This window comes from Xenopus laevis, chromosome 6S (assembly GCF_017654675.1).
Source record: "Xenopus laevis strain J_2021 chromosome 6S, Xenopus_laevis_v10.1, whole genome shotgun sequence".
Lineage (NCBI taxonomy): Eukaryota > Metazoa > Chordata > Amphibia > Anura > Pipidae > Xenopus > Xenopus laevis.
Window position 1 is genome coordinate 72,659,215 of NC_054382.1, and position 12,619 is coordinate 72,671,833.

The following is a 12,619-nucleotide window of genomic DNA, read 5'->3' on the forward strand; positions in this document are numbered from 1 at the left end:
CTTCTAACAACCACATGTAATCACTCTTCTGAAAACAATTTCTTTATAAAGCTAGTGGTCAGCTTTGTGGCTTACATTGTTTTTCACTTAAGGACTAGAAGTGCTCCACTTGTTTGTTGTGTTCCTTGAGATAGCTGATACTATGGCATTACAAAGTGCACCTCTCACTTGACTGATGTAGGAAGTGCACCCACATAGCTATTCAATCCTCTGAAAGTACAGAAAAATCCCACAAGATCAACTTTTTTAGATCGCATACATATACTGTGCAAGAAGACGGCGAAGAGGAAATACTTGGTTACACTGCAAAAAGGAAATAGGCCAATGCTTCTCAGAGCTAGTGTTGCAACACCTGTCTACCATGTGAATTCACAGGAATGTTTTACTAAGGAGGCTGACCATAAGGTCAAGTTAAATTGCTCACAGTATGAACAAATAATTGGGGTACTTGAAATAATTGCATATAGATCTTTCCCACTGGTATGCATAAAGGGGTAATATAGTGGCATCGATAGCTCAATGTCCAGATCTTTGTTTTTTTGTATTTGTGCTTTATTAATTCTTTTTCCATCTATGAACCAGGATGTCAGACTAAAGTCAAATTTCTATTTAAAAAAACAAGCATGCTAAAATATTTTCATGCATTTGAATCAGTGCTGTATCATTTCTGCTTATTCTTTGTTTCACTCTGTTTATGGAATAAAAACTCATTTGTATTTATTATAATCTAATTGTGATCCTAATGACTTTATATTGTAAATTCCACTGAGTTAGAATATATGTAAATGAGCTATAATATTGTAGCACTGTGGGATATGCAGGTGCTCTATAAATAGGTTAACCCCAGGGAAACTCCTTATAAAGGGAAGAATTTTATAACTTTTATGGTTTTGGAAGAACTTAAAGGGATACTGTCATGGGAAAAAACATTTTTTTCAAAATGGATCAGTTAATAGTGCTGCTCCAGCAGAATTCTGCACTGAAATCCATTTCTCAAAAGAGCAAACAGATTTTTTTATATCTAATTTTGAAATCTGACATGGGGCTAGACATATTGTCAATTTCCCAGCTGCCCCAAGTCATGTGACTTGTGCTCTGATAAACTTCAATCACTCTTTACTGCTGTACTGCAAGTTAGAGTGATATCACCCTCTCCCTTTCCCCCCCAGCAGCCAAACAAAAGAACAATGGGAAGGTAACCAGATAGCAGCTCCCTAACACAAGATAACAGCTGCCTGGTAGATCTAAGAACAACACTCAATAGTAAAAACCCATGTCCCACTGAGACACATTCAGTTACATTGAGAAGGAAAAACAGCAGCCTGCCAGAAAGCATTTCTCTCCTCAAGTGCAAGCACAAGTCACATGACCAGGGGCAGCTGGGAAATTGACAAAATGTCTCGCCCCATATCAGATTTCAAAATTGAATATAAAAAAATCTGTTTGCTCTTTTGAGAAATGGATTTCAGTGCAGAATTCTGCTGGAGCAGCGCTATTAACTGGTTCATTTTGAAAAAAAATGTTTTTTCCCATGACAGTATCCCTTTAATTTTGCAAGTGCCATTGAAGATGATAATTGCTGAAGGAAAATGCTATAGTCAATCTGCTGAAATGCAATTACTTTTATAATTGCAAGTTTTTTTGGTGTGTTTACAAGATTTGCTGAGATCAGCACTAAAATGTATAGCCTAGGCATGCAAGAATTGAGACTATTTTCAATTGCCACCAGCAGAATGGCATACTGTCAAATTTTACCACAAGATTGTATAGTGGGCTAGAAGTGATCAAAGTTTTTAGCATGGCCCTTCGAACATTAAGGGGCCGATTCATCAAGGGTCGAATATCGAGGGTTAATTAACCCTCGATATTCGACTAGGAACTAAAATCCTTCGACTTCGAATATCGAAGTCGAAGGATTTAGCGCAAATGCTACGATCGAACGATCGAAGGATTATTCCTTCGATCGAACGATTAAATCCTTCGAATCGAACGATTCGAAGGATTTAAATCCAACGATCGAAGGAATATCCTTCGATCAAAAAAACTTAGGCAAGCCTATGGGGACCTTCCCCATAGGCTAACATTGACTTCGGTAGCTTTTAGCTGCCGAAGTAGGGGGTTGAAGTTTTTTTTAAAGAGGCAGTACTTCGACTATCGAATGGTCGAATAGTCGAACAATTTTTAGTTTGAATCCTTCGATTCGAAGTCGTAGTCGAAGGTCGAAGTAGCCCATTCGATGGTCGAAGTAGCCCAAAAAACACTTCGAAATTCGAAGTTTTTTTACTTCGAATCCTTCACTCGAGCTTGATGAATCGGCCCCTAAGAGTATAAATGTTGAAAAATTATACATAATAATGAATACATTATATAATAAGTAATAGAAAATGAAAACCGATTACTGATATTAACTGGCTGTAATTACATTTAATATTACACTGATAAATGTACTTTATTCATACAATTTACTGCTGATTCATATACATTTATTCATTTTAATTAAATTAGTGCGGCCTTTTTCGATGGCATCAAAATGTCTTTAGATTTATAGCAGAATATGGAGGTATCCTAAACGGGCACCAAAATACCTTTAAATTGCCAGAAGCAGCACTGAAATTTGATGTTGTCCTTTGGTAAATAGCACCAGTCTTAACAGGATAAAGCCATCACATTTGCACAGTAAACATGGAGCCTGCATTGATATTGGTTAATGCTTGATATTTTCTGTATTTACATCAGGATGTCTAACCTCAAGCATCTTACTGGCAGACAAAGGCTGGCAGTTAGGGGTTGGATATGCATGATTTGTTAAACCCCCATGTGAGTGCCCCAGTGTTCCTCCTTCACCAGGGGCACCTGCCCCCTTACTGTGGCTCTGACCATGTCAAGGCACGTGTTTCCTGATACTTGCTAAAGGACTACTCACAAACGCTTTATTAAATCATATGGCTCATGTAATTATTATCAGTGTTGGACTAGGGTGCCAGGGGCCCACCAGAAAACTTAAGACCGTGGCCCACTTTCCAAACTATTATTCCTCCTCTCCTCATTCAATCTCTTTATTCTCAGGGGGAATTTTTTTGTGCTAGCAAAATATATTGTATTCCCCCTTTAGTTTTTTCTACTTACTATATTCTTTCATTATTAAACATTTTACACCATAAATAAATAGGAACTGACCATGAAATAGGCTAAATGGTTAGAAGCAAGAGAGCCCACTGACACCTGGGCCCACCGGGAGTTTTCCTGGTATCCCGGTGGGCCAGTCCGACATTGATTATTATTGTTATAAATTGTATGATTGATTGTTTGTTCATTCATTCAATTTGTTCGTTCGTTCATTCAAGGCCCTGACTAAAAGGAAATAGCACTAGTTAATTTAATTTGAAACCAGTTAACCTTTGCATGTGGTTTTTCAGTGTGATGGGAAACTGTTGTATAGGTTTTGCACACGCCACCCCATTTTTCATGGTTGTGTGTAAACACTCTAGGTGCCGGACGCGTTATTAAAATTAACAATTTGCTGGAAACTCACACACATGGGAAGGATGTAAAAACTCTTCAGATTTTTGTATACTCATAGTTGTCTTCACTTTTTATCTAGATCTCCTTCGACCTGGCAGAGTACACTGCAGATGTTGATGGACTTGGCACTTTACGTCTTCTTGATGCAACGAAAACCTGTGGTCTTATTAATACAGTGAAGTTTTATCAAGCCTCAACTAGTGAGCTGTATGGAAAAGTTCAGGAAATTCCCCAAAAGGAAACTACCCCTTTCTACCCTAGGTCACCTTATGGTAAGTAAGGGTCCTACAAGACATTCCATGAAACCATGGCTCTAAACCTACTTTTCTGCACTGAATGTGTGGGGTTGTCTGTGCTAATTTGTGTATTCATTATTAAGGGACCTAGATGGTCCTGATGTAATGTTCACAGTTGGACAATTTCAAAGTTGGCCCCTAGTCCTGCCTCTTACTAGCCACTTGTTAAAATATAGATACACTACTTGAAGGGCTTAAGAAAATTGTATTAAAGCTAGGAACACACGACCAAAATTATTACATCCTGGTATTTCTCATGTAGAGAGGAACTATGGGGGGAAAAAAGGCTTACAAGCCTATATATATATATGGAAAGAAAGACCAGCAACACCAGGGTTTTGCGAAAAGTTAAAAAAAAGTGATATAGATATATATATATATATATATATGTGTGTACTTGCAGAGCTATTCTGTATTTGACTTTTAGATTTCTAAAATGTTAATATTTCTATCTACAGGGGCAGCCAAACTCTACGCTTACTGGATTGTGGTTAACTTCCGTGAAGCCTACAATCTATTTGCTGTTAATGGCATACTTTTTAACCATGAAAGCCCAAGAAGAGGTTAGAAAACTATGTTTTATAACTTTAATTGTCATGTGCATGCCTTTAGGTTTGTACATACGGGTGTAAATTTGCGTAATGTAGTTAAAGAGATATTTTGACTCTGTAAGAAGGCTATGGAGTAACATGGTATAAATACACTGCAGGAACCAACACCAACCAAATACCAGTTTGACTCTTGAAGTGCAATTATAATAAAAGATAATTTCCAATGTATCGTTTAGCACCTAAAAATGTAAATGCTCTGTAGTAAGAACATAGTATATCAAGCCTGCTGTTGGCATAAGCAGAGCATCTAAAACAGCGAACATCTTTTTTGCTTAAAGGGAAATTATACACTGTACAATATTGGAAAAATAGAGCAAGTTTTATTTATGGGTATTTTAAATAATTGCATGCAATCGTTACATTTTCTCAAATTAACATAATTTTATTTCATTGCGATATCTAATATGCTAATCTCTGAAGGCAGCTCTTATACGGTGTATGTGATTTAAGCAAATTCTTATAGACCCTCTTTTACTTTTAGATCAATGAAACGCATCACCTTTTTTTAATTTCAGGAAGAAAATGTACCCTCCAGCATTTTCTGGCTGAAATCTAATCATGTGCTCAAAAATGATGGCTTTTAATGCCAGTGGAGAAAATGTTATGTGTGCCATTACTCTTGGAGACAACAGGGGAAATATAATAAGTGTGTTTGGTAATAGTACTTTTTTTTTAAAAAAGGGAGCACCTGTTTCGAGCAGCCATGTTGGGGCACATGCCTGTGCATAAAGAACGAATGCTGCGACTTGCTTGTTGTGTGCATGCACGTGACGTCAGAAGAGCATTATGCACGACTCCCCACACACACCAGAAGCTTCCTCCCGGTGCAAGTGTTTGAGCACTGGTTTTTCAGTAATTTAATATATTGTTCAGCAAATTAACAGTGGACCACCCTTAAATGCAATGGATGCATATGCACTGAGGTCAATTTCAGTTAATTTGCCTTTATGTTTTAGGAGTGTAGGGAAAAAATAAAGTACCTGGAGAAAACTCATGCAGACACCATATAAACCCATATCAGAGAGTGCCCTGGTTAGAATTTGAACTCAGGAGCTGCAGCATTATCACTAATGACTTGTGTCACCCTCCTACATGTCCTATTTAAAACAGATGTACAAAATAGCAAAAAGGCTAGCACAGCAGAGCAATTTCATGTGGAGTGAACCCAAGCATGATTTTGTTTTGTGAAATTAATAAGTTAATTACTTTCTCAATCTTGTATTATTTATATTTAACACTTTGTTCAGAACTTTAATAAAGAGAAGCAAAACAGTCTCAATATAAGTTTTGTTTTAAAACTGAACGATTAGATATACCCAGGAAAATTATATTATGTGTTTGAGCCAATTTTTGTATAATGTATAGGAGAATTGATTCAACAGCCTGACATTGTTGTGTATGAAACCCTGTAATTATAAGTCTTGTTGTGCGTGTATATATGTGACGAACCATTACTTAAGTCATGGAACCCATGAAGATACTGAGCATCAGGAAAGCCAGCAACAAGTGGTTATTAGTAAACAATATCTTCAGTGTTCCCGGAAACCAGTATTTCCCCCTGTACTGGTTCTTAGACAATGAACACTTGTCCTGTAACTGTGATAAACACCCAAGTTGTTATATCTCTTATATAAGGCAGAATAGCCTCTATTTCACAAGTCCATGTGGTAAAGACACACCCTTATAAGATTGCTCTGTAGAATTAGGTGCTTGCTGGGAACACAATATATGTACTTTTTATGTTATATTTTTATATTTTATGTTGTATAGTTTTCAAGGGGGGGGGTTATTGTGGAAGATAATTTATTAATATATTGCTTCTTTTCTTGTTGGAATATATCTCATGTTACTCTTCAATAACACTACTTTTGTATTCTCTACATTTTAATAATCCTAACCCTAAGGTGCTGCTTTTATCAGTACTGCAAGGTCCAATTAGTATCGCTAAGAAGGGCTTTATTGGTTTGGCATTGCAGGTAGCAAGAACTGTCATCTCCAGGCACTGGTAATATTTATAGCTGCCTTCCAAAAAGGGAGTAATTGAGGAAAATGGGTTAATAATAAGAACGGAAGAATTAATATCTTTATTTTATGGTACTCAAGAGCAATATGCAGCCATTTAGGGCTGTGTGGACAGTGTAATCATGATAAATAAGAGAACTGTTTTTGTTTTAGCCCCTTTTGTTTGGCATTGAAGTAGTATTTTATTTCTTAACATAATAATTATGGTAATGTACAAAAAAATATTTACTTAAACTAAGTTATCAGAGGAAAATTGGCAATTCATATTCTTTTTAAAAATCAGAAAAAATACCCCTTCAGGTACCCCTTTTATGAATTTGAGAGCACCCAGGGGCAAATTTTTTATGGTCAAAACTGTCAGATTTGATGAGGGAGTTATTCAAATTCGGTTTGTTTTTTTTTTTAAAAAAAATTCAATTTTATTTTTGAGATTTATCATACTCTGGCCCTTTAAGAATTCGAATTTGACTATTCGCCACCTAAAACCTGCCGCATTGCTGTTTTGAGTCAATGGGAGAGGTCCAGGGATGAATTTGGAGTTGTTCCTGACATTCGAGTTTTCTTCTGAGAAAAAACTTGAATCGAGTTTTTTAAATTAGATTTGAATTTGATTCGAGTTTTCAGGTCGATTTTAATTGATCTAGTTTTATAAATTAGATTTTTTTAAATTTTGATTGGTCAAATTTCAAATTTATGGGCGTTTAGGGGAGCTTTGATAAATGTGCCTCTAAATGTGGTCTCCAGAAAATAAACCAAACTTAGTTTTTCAACATTGAGGATCATTTTCAAATGTTTGAGCTTTTATTATGAGTTTTTCTTTCACTATGCCACATAGATGCTCTCCAGTGATGCTGAGGATACTAGGAGAGAGAGAGAGACTGACTGTTAAAATGAAAATGTGTTTTTGTGGGTTTACAGGTTCAAAAAAAAAAACACTTTCTAAGAGGTTTTTCTAAGGGCATCATATTCTGTAGCAATGCACAGTACATCTGAAATAATGCAAACAAGGAGATAAAAGGGATTTATTTACAAACAAAAGAAAACAAGAATTCAAATACTAAGTGGTGAGATGATGGCCCATCCTTTGAGAGCTTTCAGTTTGGGGGTGATAAAAGAAAATAACTGTGACCAAACTTACATTTGGCAGACATCGTTCTTTACTCTTTGATTCAATATGATTCTATTTATAATTTTATTCTGCTATATTTTGTGCTTTTTTATTACCTTAATCTATTTCTCTTTATAAAATATCTCTGCACTGAGCATTTGAGTTTGATTTTATTTGTATTATATTTTATGTATTTTTTTCTTTACATTCTATGTTTTTTAATAATGCATTATGGCCAAAAGGACAAACTTTGAGTCCCTATCACATTTCCAGATTCCCAGGCTCCATGTCCATTACATGTGCAGAAATATTCCCAGGGTAAGGTGCTGATGACATCAGTGTAAAGATTTCCTTTGGCTGGCTGACCTCTCCCATGCCATGCTTATAAGCATAGATGAAGGTTTTATAAAAAGTTTGAACAGTTATTCTGCTTTTCTCCTCAAACAGCCAGATTTGTTTGATAGCTAGCTGGTGCAGTCTATTCTTGGTACATAAATAACTATATGTATGAAAAAAAACCTGTCTCTTAAGGGAGCAAATAGTCTTGCAGCTGCACAGCATGTGTGAGGATATTTATCATACTCCCTTGGCCACTTTTACTGCTAGTTCTTAGTGCAGTTCTGTTTCATGTCTGCATTGTATTCCATGCAAATAGATATTGGAATCTAACATTTAGAATAAAATCCGAATCCACTTCTTAGTTTTTTTTCACAATAGTAATTTAAAAGACTGGAAATAATGATTGTGAAAATTTACAGAGGTACTCTGGGGAAAGAGAACATTGTATAAAGTTCAAGTTGTGTTGATTATCTTCTCATGAGCAGTTTAGTTTATATGCTCATCTGCAAAACACATAATACAATACCACAGTCATTTTTTAATTTGATTTGCTGGTTAGTTATTAGCTATGAATATAGTTTATGTATCCTTTTAATTATCACAGCTTCATTGTTTTATTCTGTGAATGCCTTCTAATAGAAAGTAAATCATTGTCCTCTTCAGAAAAGGCGATCAGCCATCCATCGTGCGGCACTCCATTTCTCCTCCCTGCCTTTCTTATAGGAGATAGCCTGAGAGGAGAAATCGAGCGCAGCACAATGGATCGTCGCCGTTTCTGAAGAGGAGCGCAAGTGGAGTTTCGGCAAGTTATCTCTTAACAAAGACTTAGCAATTTTAAAGTTTAATATGTGTTGGTGTCTTTTTTTCGTAGCATACGAACAATTTTTTTTTTTTTAGAACATTTTTGCTGTTACTGGTCCTTTAAAGGGGTTGTTCATCTTATACTTTTTTTCAGTTGAGTTGGTTTCAGATTGTTCACCAGAAATAAACTTTCCAATTACTTTCTATTTTCTTTGTTATTCTCTGTAAAGTTGCTTTAAACTTTTTATTGCTAAAGTACTCTGTTTACATTACAAATTGCTCTACCCTTATAAATTGTATTCTTGAACCAGCAAATCTATTTTTTTAGCAGTAATATTGATGTGTAAACATCCATCTCATTGCATTGTGCCTGATTCTGACTTTCTGGATAATGGGTTTCCAGATAACGGATCTCCTGTACTTTCGGACTAGTTATGTGCACACACAAAATGCTTTGTTGAGCTCTGGCTGCCTTGTATTTAAAATAGGTTTTAGCTGGAAGCTGTAATCGAGTTTATGGGTTACAGTTCTACAAATGATACAAAAAATTGCTCTATAAATAGCACTTTAGCTATCAACTTTTGTGATGTGTGATAGCGAAAAACTACCTCTGTATCAGGCGAGTCATAAGACAAGAAATAATTTTTAATTTATGAAATGTACATTTAAAGGAACGGTAACATCAAAAAAAGTTTAACAAAAATTCGTTAGAATGCAACGAAAAAAAACACCAAGACAAATTAAAATTTAAAATTGCAAAGCCTTTTTTAAGAAATAACTTACCAAAACTCCACTTCAGCTCCTCTTCAGAAAAGGCGACATGGCGTCCATCCATAGTGCGGCGCTGGATTCCTCCTCCCTGGCTAGCTCCCATAGTCTACTGACAGCAGGAAAATGTCGGACGGTGCTGGAAAGTGGCCCGGCTGGATGAAGATCTGAAGTGCCCGGTGTGCGGTTCCTTCTACAGGGAGCCCATTATCCTCCCCTGCTCCCACAGCCTAACCCTATCCTATGTGCTCGAAAAATCCTTGTGCAGACCCCGGACTCCCCACAGAGCCGACGCGCCTCAGGGGAGATCTTGCGGGGACTCGGCCTCCTACTCACCCAGCAGGCGATGCTTAACGAGAATGACCTGGGGCGGGTGGCAGCGCAGGCGGCAGGGCTCACAGACATCGCACTGCTCGCACAGGACTGTCGTCTCCTTGGGACTCCACACACAGCTGACACCTCAGGATGGCCTCCTAGCAAATAGCTGCTACGGGCCACAAATATCCAGGTTGGGGACCCCTGCTCTAAGCCAAATAAAGACGCTGCTTCATTCACTTATCCACACATTCTGCAGGCCTTCCATGGTAAAAATTCTGAATCTGGCCTGGGTGCTGAAAGGTTCCCCCAGCACTGGCTCCATACACCACTCTACCAATGATTTATATTCTCGTTTAGAATTAATTGGGGGGTAACTAGTTGTATTTCCCATTCGAGGGAGGAAATATTCGTTTTAATATGTTCTGTAAAATGCAGACAGCTTATTATTTGGCGTTTCGGAGAAATTATTTTTTTGTGAAAATATTTGCAAAATTTTTATTCAAGCTGTCACCTAATACATAGAATCACCCCCTGTAGTCGCAGTGGTACTGGCAGCACTGGGAGAGCCTTAGAGTAAATAGCTGTATATACTGACACCCTACAGATCCCCACAGATAGCACAGTCGATTAACCCTTTGTGCCTACTTACTTCAGCGGTGACAGCAGGATGGAAACGTTGGCTTCCCTTGAGAGCAGACAGAGCTTGGCTCAGACAGTGGCACCAGTGTGCAATTTATTTATACTCTTGCCATCACAGCATGCAGTCCCGACTCGCTCTCTCCTGCCCTATAAACCCAACACTGGACCTCACGCACCAAGCACCATGGCAGGGTCTGCACAAGGATGGAGGGGAGGATAATGGGCTCCCTGTAGAAGGAGCCGCACACCGGGCACTTCAACTCTTCATCCAGCCGGTCCACTTTCCAGCACTGTCCGACATTTTCCTGCTGTCAGTAGACTATGGGAGCTAGCCAGGGAGGAGAAATCCAGCGCCGCACTATGGATGGTCGCTATGTAGCCTTTTCTGAAGATGAGCGGAAGTGGAGTTTCGGTAAGTTATTTCTTAATAAAGACTTTGCAATTTTAAAGTTTAATTTGTATTTTTATTTTTTTTTTGCGTTGTATTGTAACGAATTTTTGTAAAATTTTTTTTTGATGTTAGTGTTCCTTTAAAGCAGGCCCACCCATGCTATTTCACATAGGGGAGCCTTTTACTAAAAAGGCATATGATGAAAACAAATGCTGATACTGTAGGTTAGAGGTGTGCTTGGACCAGTAATGATAAATTGTGGTAAATTAATTAAGTGAACCAACACAGTCAACAGCAGATAAGTGCATATTTATTAGTGGCCTCGTGTAACTAACTATGTTTTGGATTTAAGTACTTGACTTAATTAAATATATCATTCCCCCTCTCTATAACTCCTGCTCGGAGACAGAACATATATCCATCTTTTGGACAAGACATAATATCTAAATTGTCTTTTTGCCTGGCCATTTATTTAAAAAAAATAGTGCAAAAGGAAAATACTTCCAAAAACATGAATGGATGTATGTAATCCTGTGATTTAAATAGTTTAAACTATGAATATATATTTAAGAACATTCTAGTAGGTGGTGATTTTGTCACAGCTGTTGTGTGAATGGATTCTAAACGTAGAAGATTTAAAAAAAAAAGTTTTTTGTTTTATATCTCTCCATGATCAGAAAAGGAACACCACATATACATTTATTAACATTGCCTAAGAATCAATGGACAAGCTAAGTGAGAACAAATTAAAAGGCTGACTGCAATAAGACTGTTTGTACATGCACATTCCATTATTTTGACACAGCGATAAGCGACTGGAACAAGAAGAGTCTGATATACAGTACATATGGCGTCAAGATTTGGCACATTCAATGATTTTGAGAAAATTGGAATTCAAGCCAGTTCCTGATGCTTAGTGTGAGACTTCTGTGACAGTTTTGAAGGCATTTATATCTTAAAAGAAAGGCTTAAAACTGAGTAGTATCACTCAAAAATGTTATTCTTAGTTATAGGAAGATTTATAAACATAAGTGATGTTCTGTGAAAAGCTGAGCAGAGGCATCGCAATCTGTCACTGTGTGCGTGTGTGACATACTCTAGCTGTTCCTCTGCATTATACCCTACAGCAAATAGCACCATAAAAATTTAATTTTCCAGTTTGTCACAATGCCATCACAGTTCAATGATATAGGTTGTAATAATTAGTAAGCATTAGTGGCTGAATTTTAACAAGCAGTTTCCATGACTTGTGCGTTATCATGTTTGAACTAGTGTTTAGGTATAGGGGGAGGAAAAAAATCCCTAAAGCTGAATGTTACATAGTTTATAGTTAAATTGGGTTGAAAAAAAGACAGTTCATCAAGTTCAACCCCTCCAAATGAAAACCCAGCATCCATACACACACACCCCTCTCTACCTTCACATAAATTATGTTATGAAATAGTTATGCCTGCTGTCCAGTACCTGCCCCTAGTGGTGTCAAATCTTGCTACTATTATTGTGCTAGTTTTGGGTGGAGATATAAAGCTTTGTATTTGTGTGGCATTTCATATAAAACTTGTATCATTCTGGGATTTCATACACAGGGCTAATGTAAAGCTCTGAATATATGTGGGATTCCAGGATGAGTCTGACATATCTAAAGCATGAAGCCCATGGTGCTATAGTCGCTCTCCATGGATGCAAGAAAAAAGGTAATCAAATTGCAGAGAAAGTGTGTTCAAATAATGGTGAAAAAGCCTGTCTACTGCTGCACAAGCTGACCTACAGACACAAGCTGCAACAGTTTCAGCTCACACCATCT

General features: G+C 37.2%; 1 protein-coding gene across 1 annotated transcript in view; it reads left to right on the forward strand.

The window, feature by feature from the left end:
* The window catches only part of gmds.S (GDP-mannose 4,6-dehydratase S homeolog), a 370,681-nt gene that overhangs the window by 118,573 nt on the left and 239,489 nt on the right, over nucleotides 1–12,619 (forward strand). The window contains exons 5-6 of the mRNA NM_001092144.1: nucleotides 3,602–3,794; nucleotides 4,277–4,381. Coding sequence (NP_001085613.1) covers nucleotides 3,602–3,794; nucleotides 4,277–4,381 — 298 coding nt within the window. The remainder of the gene's footprint in view (nucleotides 1–3,601; nucleotides 3,795–4,276; nucleotides 4,382–12,619) is intronic.